At 39.9% G+C, this 13,383-nt stretch overlaps 1 protein-coding gene across 3 annotated transcripts in view; it reads right to left on the bottom strand.

Moving 5' to 3' along the window:
• SHTN1 (shootin 1) overlaps positions 1-13,383 on the bottom strand; it is a 92,562-nt gene that overhangs the window by 58,906 nt on the left and 20,273 nt on the right. For 2 of the 3 annotated variants that reach the window (XM_084634537.1, XM_084634539.1), the window contains 5 exons: positions 11,707-11,767; positions 6,663-6,757; positions 4,447-4,615; positions 1,859-1,956; positions 808-889 (listed from right to left, as the gene is read on the bottom strand). In XM_084634537.1, the coding sequence (XP_084490663.1) occupies positions 808-889; positions 1,859-1,956; positions 4,447-4,615; positions 6,663-6,757; positions 11,707-11,767 (505 nt within the window). The remainder of the gene's footprint in view (positions 1-807; positions 890-1,858; positions 1,957-4,446; positions 4,616-6,662; positions 6,758-11,706; positions 11,768-13,383) is intronic. The other variant, XM_084634538.1, reaches the window with a different exon arrangement.

The raw sequence follows: 13,383 nt of genomic DNA, 5'->3' as shown, positions 1-13,383 counted from the left end.
GTACATCTTCCTATGACATCATAAATGGTCTGGAATCCTCACTACTTGAGAGACCACATCTGTCTCTCAATGTGACATTTGCCAGCTGATGGATTCAAATTAATAGTCCCCTCTTGGTGTAAAAGGACAGAGCTGGTTGGAGAACATTCTGTGAGAGGACCATGGCCTTTGGAACTCACTGTGCTCCTTGGTCTGTAATAGCCTGAGCTGGAAGATTTTGGGGGGGATGCTGCAGGACCTACCTACCTGTTTTCCCATGGGAGTTGGTGGAGAATGATTGTGGGGGAATGAGTTGGAGAAGACTTCAAACAGGAAATGCTGTATGAGTGGGGAAGATCTCTCTTTGAATATTGATGGGTGTAGCCCTTGTGTGTGCTGTTTTGAATGTAAAACTTTGTAATGCATCAGGAATTGTAGATATTTAAAATTAAGTACCTAAGTTAAGAGGAAGGTTGGTCCTTGTGGTTAAGACAACAAACTGGGACTCAGGAGATCTGGGTTTAAATTTCCACCTCTGCCACAGACTCCCTGTGAAGTCCTGGGTAAAGTCACTTAAATCTTTCTGTGCCTTGGTTCCCCATCGCTCACACCTTTCACCTGTCTTAACTATGTAAAGAATGAGATTTTTTTAGAGAAGGGACTGTCTCCTACGTGTTTACACAGTGCCTAGCACAACATGGCCCGAACGTCACTTCAGTCACTATGAAGATAAATTATAACACAATTTAAGAAAAAGCTCTGCAGATTATCTGGAGATAAAGTAGCAAGGGAGGGAGATGGTGAAAAAACAATATTGAGAACACACACCTCGGTTACATTTTTCCAATAGTTTCCTCTGTTCATGAACTTCTGCTGTCAGAACAGCTTTTTCTTCCTTTACTTTATTTACCTAGAAGAGTATAAAGAAGACACAAACAGATGAATAATAAATCAGTGAGAATCTAATTAACAGCATATTATTGCATCTTATTTTACATGCAAAGATTTATTTTTAATAATTGATTTCGAACTGGAAGACTTACTTTCAGCTTCACATTATAATTTTCAAAGGGGTTTAAAGGGAGTTCCCCACCTGACTTATTGATATTTCCCTCCTCCAGATAATATTGTTTTCAAACGTTACGAAGTACTGCAGAACCAAATGGTTCTTCTGGAGATTGCATTGCCCACTTTCATGACACAAACCAATTACAGCAGCAAATACAACATATTTGTACTTCTACATTGTCTTTATCCTGGCAGATTCCAAGGTAACAGGTTAAAGTTATTAGCTTACCCACTATTGACTGAATTTTAACACAAGCAAGCTACTGTTATGCAAATTTTTTGTGCGGGGAGAGGGACAAAGGGAGGGAGTGGATGTCTCTGTTTATTGGCCAAGAGCTGCTGCTTGTCATACTGAATGCAGGTGTAGGGCAGACAGGACAAATGACTATAAGTGGTGATTTGCATCGGTACATAGCTTACCCCAGTATGAAACAAAGGTACATGCCATTGGCTCAAAACAGCCCCTTTGCCTGTCTAGTTACATTGGTGAGTGACTACTGATGGCTAAAAATCAGGGCAAGATCCAACACAGACAACATCACAGTTTAGAGCAGAGAATAACAATCCTTGGTCCACACAGCCCTTCCTGGACATCCACACAAAACCAAATAATTTGGGAGGCAGGGGGGTACATTAAGGTGGTCAATGAAAGGACCAGTCTCTTACGAAGTGGTCCATAGTACAAGGCTAGTGAACCCTCCGATTAGATAGTATTCAATTAACTTCACAACTGACAGTTTTCAACCAACACTACATACAAAAGGTATTGAATGCACACAAATGGTCTCGCCTTCCATGCTACAATACATACTTCTTCAATTACTTCTACAAGTTTGCGCCTCAGGTTTTCCAGTTCAATGGCCAAGGTCTTCTTTTGCTCCTGAACAGATATAATTTGATCTTGCAGCTCTACATTTTCAGGAGAGGAAAAAAAATTTTTTTTCATCTTATACTCGGGGGGAAGGTGAGGAGGGAAGAAATCCAACAATTATGTGGATACAGCCGAGCATGAAACACACTGGGCTGCAAAGACAAAACGTCAGTCATAGCCCAGGTTCCATAAATACATACACAGACATGCTTCTCTTAGGTGTCATATAACAGAACTGCAACGCGGCTACAGTTTCAGATTTGCTCTACTAAGGTAATCTCCCTTGTCCAGTTCTTTTGTCTTTGCTTTTATTGCATTCTGCTGAAAACTCTCTTTCTGCAAGGCAATATGCTGTTATGGGTGCAATGCTGCCAGATGCTGAAGACCCTCAGTCCCCTCAGAAGATGATCAGCACCTCACAAGATGAGGCCATGTGGCAACAGAAAAATATTTTTAGAGGCTGCCTGTAAAACAAATTAATACACTTGAATTCCTTTCGGATCATGATCTCTTTCTTGTCACAAACAACAGGCACTTAATACTTTGGGAGGTTTTCTGTGAAGAAATACTCCTGAATAGCTGCCAATTTATAACCCTTGTAACATTATTTGAAGTGAGTCAGCATATAACCTTTTTACTGATAGCAGAGGTAATTTTGGTAAATTCTCTCCTCAGAATTTGTTTCTTAATTTACTTCATATTTTGCTAATTCAATTACAATGGAATAAAACATTTGATTACAATCACTTCTTATTGGGACCATAAGGGTTTAGTTTAAAATTGTTGCTTAACCCTTTTAAAAAAATAAAAAATAAATAAAAAAAATAAAGGAGACACAAAGATACAGACTTACTGGTTGTATTAGTTCTCACTGAACCCTCTCATTCCCCACCTGCCTTCCATTTTTCATAGTGCTGCTACTCTTTGAATACCAAACTATTAGCTTCAACATCTGTTCCTAGTCAACTGCAGACTGGGCAGAGATGGTTGCTGGACATATTGCATATTGGGAGCAGTGATTAAAATTATTTAAAATCCCTGGAAATATTGGGTTTTTCAAACTTTTTCTTTTTGTCTGAATAGCAGCCTCCACCCTGCTCTCTCTGAGATGGGCACCCATGGAACTTTCCATATAAGTGGCCGGGAAGTACATTGACAAGAACTGGGGGTGTTTTCTGTGTGCTGGTTTTTGGAGCAAAGATCTCCCTGCTTAAACAAATGTGATCTCTCTCCAGGCAATGGGACAATACATCCCCTCCTACTACAGTGACTATTATACCACTGCTAAAATACTTCGCACTTCCATTCAAGTATCACAAACATTTAACAATGTTAAGGAAGACTCCCAGCACCCATGTGAGTTAGGCAGGATTATTTATTATCCTTCTACTGTGCAGAAGGAAAGTCTGAGACACAGGGAGGTTGTAAGTTGCCCAAGGCCTCACAGTGAGTCAGTGACAGAGCAGGGAATAGAAACAAGCTATTCTAACTCCTGGACAACAGACCGCATTTCCTTCTGTAATGGTGTCATCAACAGTGACAGGAGATACAATGCACCCCTCCCTTCTCCCGGCCCCCACTGTGCACATGCTTATCTGAACCTTTGACCTTTCAGTTATTCTCTCCTCTTCAACTTCCTTAGTACCCTTCTCAGTACCCAGCCAGGCTTCTCCCTGTTTCCACTCTCCTCAACCTCCAACAGGATCCTTGGCTTTCCTCTCCAAGGGGAAGTACTAGGAACTCTGGAGTTTGATCCCAGCTCTGACAGTGATTCGCTGTGCAGTGTTAGAGAAAGCATTTAACTGTTCTGTGCCTCAGCTTTCTCATTGGTAAAATGGGGAGAATCATACTTCCCTACTACACGGGAATTATCTATGTTCTATAGCTATTAACTATGCTATTAAAATTAGAAAGAGTAGAGGTTCTTTTAAAAAGGGAGCATTTTAACCTGTCTCATAATGATGAATTTGGGAAATCCATACATGCCCCTTGTTAGAAGCCTTGCCATCATAATCAACACAAGCTTGCAAAACAAGAAAAGGGAACTCAGAAACTTACTAGTAAAGTAAAGGAGAGTTCTCTAGGATGAACACCCTTTGTCACCCTCAAGTTTTGCTGTTTGTCCCAGTGCAAAAGTCCCTGTTTAACCCATTTTTGGTAGTGCCTCATGCAAAGTTAGATGGACATATAGGTTTTCATGGAAGGAAATACAGAGATACTAAATGAAAACTGGCAAGGAACGCTGCCTTATATGCCTACTGAGGAAACTTTACACAAACAGCAGCTGAAAAAATGCCACAGGTGACCCTGCCCTCAGTCTTTTGTGTATGTAAAAAGTACCAAGTGACTGACCTATTGCTGTTACTAGACTAATGCAAATGTTTATTTTATTGAGTCAACAACACTGAAATCTCTCATCTGAGTGTAGGACTACTCCATCATTGCATTGTAACTTGTTCTACAGTATGTATGTTTGATATGGTAACTGTTATGCAGCACAATGCGGTCTATTCAACAGCAGAGCTCACCTTTCATTTGCTGTTGACAATGCACTGAGTTGCATGAACCCGAGCTACCTTCAGTTTCTGTGGATGAATCATCGTCATCAATGTTAATTTCTTCTGTAATGATATCTGGCCCCAGTTTCGCCATATACAACATGCTAATTCTTTTCAGGGTCTTATTTTCTTTGTTCAACTGAAAAGTAAAAGATACGCACAGTATGTAGCTAAGTATATTCTTTTTCTTCTCTATTTTAACCAGAAGATTTATCAATCATGCAGCAAGCAAGACAAAGTGATATTAGTTTAAAATACAGCACCTAACACTAAAGAAGGGCCCAAGCCATGAAGTTTGGCCCCCTACTACTTTGAAGTGGTTTGGATCTGACATTATGGTTCAGTCAGGCCCATTTCTTACTTCATATAAGAAATGTTTCTCTCTGGTACTCCTGGTTAGTGAATATCCTAGATGGCTCAAATCAATTAACTAGCATGCTTACTTTAATCTTATATATTCTTTGTGATAGCTGCCACAGCTCCTGTCCTCCACCATACATTGGCATTAATAAAAAGTGCTAATCCTAAAGAAGTCATAATTAACTTCTAATTATTTTGATGCCAGAGAGTTAATAACATAGGTTCAATATACATAAAAAGACAGTCGTAACACAGAATTGAAATCATCGAATGCACTATGGGTCATAACCACAGGCCAATGCCCATCTCCAGTAGTTGGGCTGGATGCTAAGCAGATGCATGGCTAGGAAAGAACAATGAGGGAGCTTAAATGCATCCCTACCATGAAGCAAGTTGGTGCTGCCAGGAAGAACTGGAGGATCCAGACAGCAAAAGATGCTTCAGTCTCCCTCCCAGCCTTTCCTTGGTTGCTCCACATCTGTACTCTGCCTGCATGCACATAGGCCCCCAAAGCTAAGGTCCACATTGCACAAGGGGTGTGCAATGTTTGCATGCCCTTGTGCCAAGCACCCCTCTCTGCCCCCACAGAGATCAGGTCCAGATCTGCCCACAAGGACACGCACTGCACCCTGGCCTATACAATCTGAAAAATGCAGCCAGAGACCATACTTCCTCCTTTGATTAGAAGGGATACCCTACAGTTACTGTATTGGGGAAATGATCCTGAATTCTTTACCTAGGCAAAACTCCCTTCCATAAAAATGGGAGATTTGCTTGAGTACAGAGCTTCTTCAAACACATCTCACTTCCAAAGACTGAAATAAAGGAAGCAAGAGGAATCTTGCATGTTTTAGTCAGCACATACTAACAAGCACATCAGCCCTACTGGACAGTGCAAGTCTTTTAACCACCCATGTGTGTCACTATGTATGTTACAAATAATGAACAGAGGAGAAGAAAGTTACATACATAAATTACTTTTCTTAGTTATATGCTGATTGACTACCTTATGAATTCTAATATCGTGTCATTATGCAAACAATTAAGTAAATACCTCTGGAAAGTACATTGCTAATGCATCCTAATTAAAGAGATTTCTTATTGGTGCGATTTCTGCCACATCCCAAGTAGTACTCTGGGCAGACAAAAAAAACAGCTGGCATTGCTAATGAAATTTGGTTCAAAATTGCTGTAATCCATTTTCTGATGAAGTGGCTCAGATGCATTTTGCACAACCAAAAATACATAACACATAGATAAAAAACATTCTTTTATAAATAATGTACTTCTGATGAGATGGAATATAGAAAATTACACACTTGGTAAATTCATCAGACTAGATGCAATCAACAGAGCACTGGAGGTCACCTTTTGCCTGCCCTCAGTTAGCTTTCATGAACAATCACCTGAAATGTAATGCTTTGGCAGACTTTCGTTTGATTCAGATACTGAGATGCCCATTATTCCTTTATGTCACATGTAGGATAGTTTTAAACTTGTTTACCATTTAGCCTAAACACATATAAAATGGGCTATAAAAAGTAATGCTCCATGAATTACTGGTATCTTGCTTGCGGTTTCAAAAGCATAACTAAATAGACACTTCTAAAAGGAGGGCACCTTACATCAAAACAACAAATACATTTTACAGTGTTTCACATATGAATTATAGTTTTTACTATCTTAAAGTTATTTCATCTCTCAAAGAATGCAAACAGGCATCTGCTGTGCTTACAGAGACACACACACCCAACACCCTTTTTTCAGAATGAGAACATAAAATCAGAATACAGATACAACTGAACAATTGTATTAATTGTTCTCACCTTAGAAGCCAAAGCTTCAGCACTTTCACGGCACGTCTTTTCAATTTCAAGGTGGTTCTGCATACAATTTACTTCCTCGATAACCATGTGAGAAACTAGAAAATGGGGAAATGTGTTTCTTACAAAGATGAAAAAGCTGACTAATTTTTTACTGTAATTGACACACTCATCCCATGATTATGACTACACTGTCTTGCACATCAACAACTTTTGAAAATGGTATTACAAACTTGGAAAAGCACAGCCCATATAAATGCATGTAGAGAGGAAAGGTTATGAAAACAGAGTGAGAGATATACTTTGTAAGCAACAATCAGATTATTATTAACCATGCTAGCAAAATTACAGGAGTTTCGGATAGCTAAAAGCAAGTCATAAATTGATAGTTTTTAAGGCCAGAAGGGACAATTTTGACAATGATCATCATTTATTAATTGCTTTGTAGTAGCACATAGGAGCTCTAGTTAGACCAGAACCCCCATCATGCCAGGTGTTATACAAAGAAAAGAAAGGGGGTGGTGGTTGTGGAAGGGAGAGTCTCTGCCCCAAAGTGTGAGTTCCTTCAGAACACAGGGCACTCACATGGAGTAGTATCTTACTCCGCAAGTGGGCTCACTGACTTCATTGAGACCATCCCAGGCATAATATAAGTTTCTGTTGTTGGCTGAACACTATACCCTAAAAGCCACAGAATGGGCATGCAACACAGCTTAGTTAATACTGCTGTTGAAAGCCTAACTTGGGCATTTCTTGACTTTCTTTGTAATTTAAACTGTACAATCGGAACAATGGCATGACAAAGGTTTTTGTACTTTAAATTATTATTTATGGCTTGAGTTCTCTCTGCACCTGGCACTGTACTAACATAAACTGAAGACTTTACAACCTGTGCTCCCAGTCCTGCTAAAATACACATAGACAGATCCCAACACTCACATGGATCCTTTTGTGGGACTGGGGTCTAAATAAGACACAGTGATGATCAGATAGTAACACACAATGGAAATATCCACATTAGAACTTTTGAGATCATGTCAGAGTGATTGTGAAACAGGTAATTTGATTTCTTAGGTGCTTATATGGTCCCCATTACCATGGTATCTGAGCACCTCCCAATGTTCAAATGTATTTATCCTCAAAACCCCATAAAATAGGGAAGTACAATTATCCCCATCTTACAGGGGGGGAACTAAGGCACAGAGGGACTAAAGGGGGATTTTCAAAGCACAGATGGCAGTTAGGTCCCAAACTCCCATTGACTTTCAGTGAGCGTTAAGCACCAAACACCATTTATGGCTTGGAAAATCTCCCCCTCTAAGTGACTTGCCCAAGGTCACACAGGAAGCCTGTGGCAGAGCAGGGACTTGAATCTGGGTCTCTCGAGTCCTCAGGTTAGCAACTTAACCACTGCACCATCCTTACTCTGAGGGCTAGATTCTGACACCCTCAGTGTCCTGGGGCCCTGATTCTGCAGCCGACTCTGTGGTGGCAGATTGCTTTCCTTGCACTGAGTCAACCGCAGAATCAAGACTTTAATATGGAAATAGGACTATTCACAGACTGTGATACTACACTATGTCAGTAGGGGTGGCAGAATTTAGCTTGAAGAGAGGGAAACTGAAAAATTCATTTGTATTAATTATTGCCAGAGTTAAAACTTAACAGCTTCATACACTAAAGAAATAGATATATTTCTTCCCCCGAAACAAGCTTCAGAATTGTGATTGGAAAAATATTTTCAGACCATGCAGTTCATTAGACAAAGATATAAAAAAATGGGAACAGACACTACCAGTGCCCAGACACCACACTGATGGGCACAACAGAGATTAAATAGTTTAGGAAGATAGCAAAGTGCTGTCAGCTGAGAAGTTTTACCATTATTTTACAAATGTACTTTTGCCCTAATGCTATTTAGTCAATAATACAAGAAAATTTTATGTTTTGAAGTTAAAAATAACTTGGAGATTATAGGGCAAGTCTTTGGCTACAGGTGAAAGGCAGGCCATGCAAGGTGGGCCAAAGTGACATAAAACACTCACCTCGACGTGCCCGGATTCTGGGATCACTCTGTGCAGGGTTAGTCCTCCATCATAAATAAATCTTGGTCCACACTACGCACCTTTTAGCAACACAGCTGTGTCGCTACAGTCATGCTGCTATAAGGTGTGCAGCGTAGCCACTGTTTGTCAGCAGGAGAGAGCTTTCTCGCTGACAAAAAGCTTCCACTCCCAACTAGTGGAAGGCAGGAGAGCGCTCCTGCCGACAAAGCGCTGTTCACACTGGCACTTTTCGTTGGTTTGTGGGGAGGTTTTTTTTGTCGCTTGTGGGGGTGTTTTTTTCACATCCCTGAACGACAAAAGTTGTGTCGTTCAGTTTCCAGCGTAGACTAATCCTTAAAGTAGCCCTTAGTCTGCTCTAATTTCTGCTGGCCACCAACAGCCTGAAAAGACCAAAAGAACAGCTGGATATTTGCAAAACATTGAGGAATCCTGGCCAACAATCTCTATCTATCCTCAGACCACGTCCCCTAAACTGGCAGTAGAGAGAAGAGGAACACTGGAGTCCCTCGATCGTCGTGAAACCTCCTACGCTGGGGTGATCTTTCCGTGGCCAGTTACACTTGCTTTACAGAAAAGCTACACTATTGGTATGGAGCAAAGCTGCTGCCCTTCACAGGAGGCTGTGGAGGAATATATTTTATAGAGTAAAACTTAAGAAATTGACTATTTGTGCTTTTCCTTTCGTTGTTGTTGCATCATAAACTCAGAAATTGAGGAAGGATGGATATATTATATATATCCACCAAGAGGGAAAGAACCCTATCTCAAATCCTGCATGCAAAACTAGTTAAAGTTAGAAAATCAGGACCAGGTCACATAGCACAACTAGAGATTACTCTTGGTTCACTTAAGCTTCATTAACCTCCAATTATGATTAAACTCAGGAAAAAAATTCTTTCCAAATTAAATACAAAAATATATTACTTCCTAAATCTGCCCAAAGTTCTTATTATGTTAATATTAAAATTCATAAAGCAGCACTAAGTGGCCAGAAACATCTCTAACCTTGATGTTTTTTCAGGGGTAATATTAATCTGCAGCAAATGCAGGCCAGCCAAAAACCACTTAACTAATTAGTAGTTGCAGTCACCGAGAAAACATGAATCAACACTGTTATTACAAGTGGCACATTTGAGTGGCATCTAATTATGACTTGATGAGCACGATACTTGCATTATCAACATTACTACTGCATCCCATCAGGGCCTAAAAGCTGCTGATGGCATTGACTGCGAGAAACTCCCACTCAATGGTACCGCAGCACCCAACAATCTCCTTGGCAGGGGCACCCTCACTAAATGACACGTTAAGCGTAATTACTGGTAGACATTGTAAATAAACAGGATTGGAAGTGAAAATTGTACCAAGTGCATAAGACACAATCTGACACATTGGAAGTGGCAGCCTTAATTGAGAGTTTCTTTGACTGCTCAAGATCATTTCAACTGCATTTCTCGGAGGACAGTGATTATAACTGTGGAGACAGACGGCATAATGGTATCAGCACTGCTGACAGAGCAGTGAATTAAATTGTATCTGCTGTTGTGTGAAAGCCTTGATGAGAGGTACAGATCCTTAGTGGTCTTATCATTATAACACAATGGTCATGTTGTCATCAACCTTGCTGGCTCCAATTGAAAAGAAATGATTGTGTGTTGAAGCTTTCCCCCCCTCCACCACCACCACCTTCTATCTCTTGTGCTGAATAGAACCAATTTTCAGAGAGCTATGAAATCACGCAATAGGGCCTAAAATGCAGCTGCTTGGCATACAAACGGGGCCCCATTAAACTGGAATCACACACAATATGTGTTTATGCCAGGAGAACAAATAGAAGCTGAGTACAGGCCAAGTTTATTCACAGACACAAAGCCGGTGTAGCTCTTCATCAATATAATTGCCTTTTATATTGTCATTTAAATAATGGGCTCTATTATTGCCTTAAAATCCTAATATTCCTGGCATTTTATCACTATGTTTACAAGGTATGTTCTTTAAAAATGTGAAAGGAAGATAAAGGAAACCTATAAAATTTTACAGCAAATATTACTTTGAATTTTAAGCCTTAACTACTTGACATTTTTGCCACACTCTGGTATTCACACTATCATAACAAAAACCCGAACAGGCTGTGTTTTTTTCCCACAGGAATTAGACTTCTTATTTACGAATATCCTTGCCTTATGGCGCAATTATACAAGATCATTTGAGGATAGTAAAAGTTACCATTTTTTAGGTTCATTTTCTATAATTGTATTTGCGAACAATTGCCAAAAAAAAAGAAATTTAAATTAACTTAGTCTCACTCTGTATATTTTTGTGTGTGCTTTCCATGTCCTGTATTTTTAATGGTCATCATGCATTGACACAAACCAGACATAACAGACCAAAATCCCATTGTAATGGTCCCTTATGAGGAGCTTTTCCACTAGGATACTTACACTCCCATTAGCTGTGCTTTGTTACTTCCAGACACCATACAGTGTCAATAGAACCATTACCATAAAAGTGTAAAACTGATCTTGACATTTTTCACAGGATAAAATATGACTTGCTATAAAAATTACCAAGGGACATCAGTAATTTCTTTTAGCAGCTTGACTCCCTTCCCACCAAAAAAATACAGCTATTCAATCTACATGGGTATAATAGCTATTCAGTTTACATGTGTATAATTTCAGAATAACTCAGCTGAGTTATACTGAGGAGACAGAGCAGAATTTGGCTACTATCTTTTGAGCACTTCCCACCTGAAGATGGCTTAACTGATTTCACCTATTGAGCCAACAACTGCTGCGCCAGCATTTAACCTGATGTAAGCTGAAATGGTGTGTGACAAACCCCTTTAAAACCAGGCTTTGAAGGAGAAAATGCAATTGAATCTGAATCCCGGCATTGTCACTGCTGCACGGCAATGCTGAGTGCTATGGTTGTAGCTATTACTCTTAAGTGTTAATATTCCCATTCAAATGCCAACTTACTTTTTTGAAACTCTTCAAGTTTTTTGACTGCCTCATCACGCTCTTGTTTAATTTTGTCACACTGTACAGGGAAGAGAAGACAGGAATTCACGTAAAGCTGTGAACATGGTCATATAAATTAATAATCTGTACAATATTAATGTAAAACCATAGGGAAGAGATAACGTATATGAACCTAAAAAGCAATAGTCTTTTTGTTCTCATTCCCCCAAGATCTGTGGAGGATATGTATTTAAAAGTTGTTGTCCAAGATGTTTCAAATCACAGCTGACAAAAAACCTCTGGAGTTCAATCAGTATTGTTACTAGTGAACTGTTCCTGAAACAAGCACAGCTAGTCTGCAATTATTTTAGAAGCATCACATTGACCGGTCCAGATGTAAGTAAATTCTACCATGCATTTTACAATAATAGAAATAACATTAATGGCATGTGAGATATACATTATATTTATCAGAGATGCCAACCACTTTTTGCACAGTGTCCTACATTTCTATACAAATATATATAGAATATCTGTATCTTGGGGGTTTATATTGCTGCCCATCATCACAGTATCTGAGTGCCTTCCGTGTAAACTCAACAGCAATAGCGAAGTCCATCGTGCACTGCATAAAGTCTCTGGCACCTCTCCCTTTTTGGGATCAAAACTGCATTTAGGATTGGTGTTAGGGGGGTGTCTTTGTGGGAATAAGGGTTGTGACAGTTTTAGAGCAAAAGAGGTGTCAGTGTTCTCAGTGTCATTCTTATGATGGAAAGGATTTTTCAAAGGAGAAGAATAAAATGAACACTTAATTGGTAACTTGCCTCTACCGCTTTCACAACTCCATATAATAGATATAATTCCACGAAACAATGAGTACAGCTCACATGACACATACTGTAAGTGATCATCCAAATCATGGAAAATACAAGACTTTATGGGGAAGAATGACACCATTACAGAAAAATAGAACGTCATGAGATTTTTCCACATAATGTATCTTACACGCCCAAAGCAAGTAGGCAGTGTTCTTGTAGCTGTCCTGGTCCCAGCATATTAGTGACACAAGGGGGGTGGGTAATATTTTTTATTGAAATAACTTCTGTTGATGAGAGAGACAAGCTTTCGAGCTTACATAGAGCTCTTCTTTTTCCTGGACCTGAAGAAGAGCTCCGTGTAAGATCAAAAGCTTATTTCTCTCACCAACAGAAGTCGGTCCAATAAAAATGTTACCCACCCACCTTCGGTCTCTAATGCCCAGCGTAAATACATTCTCTCTCACATGTAGCTATAGAGGACCACAGTAACTAGAGATGGAAGGGACCCACCAGATCAGTATCCTTACAGTGTAACTATATTTCCAGTTTATACTTTCAACATTTCAGAAGTTCATGACAGGTTAAACAGTTTTTGATTTTTAAAAGAAAAAAATCGTTAAATTTATGTTTCTATTTTCAGTTTGCCCACTAGGGGCCCCACTTCCAGACAACTAGGAGAGGGGCCCACAGCAACAAAGGGCCTGATCCAAAGTCAGTCAGTCAAAGTCAACTCGAATCTTTCCATTGACCCCAATGGGCTTTGGATCAGGCCCTCAGATAGGACCCGCTCTTCAGCAGAAGCGGGTGCCACAGAGGATATCTCTGCCGCAGCTGGAAGCCAGGCCTCAGCAGAAGCCACTTTGGGGGGCATCCTATG

Source organism: Lepidochelys olivacea (genome assembly GCF_965140295.1).
Source record: "Lepidochelys olivacea isolate rLepOli2 genome assembly, chromosome: 7".
NCBI classification, from domain to species: domain Eukaryota; kingdom Metazoa; phylum Chordata; order Testudines; family Cheloniidae; genus Lepidochelys; species Lepidochelys olivacea.
Note: the sequence above shows the minus strand (reverse complement) of the source record. Positions and strands in the feature narration are given on the sequence as shown.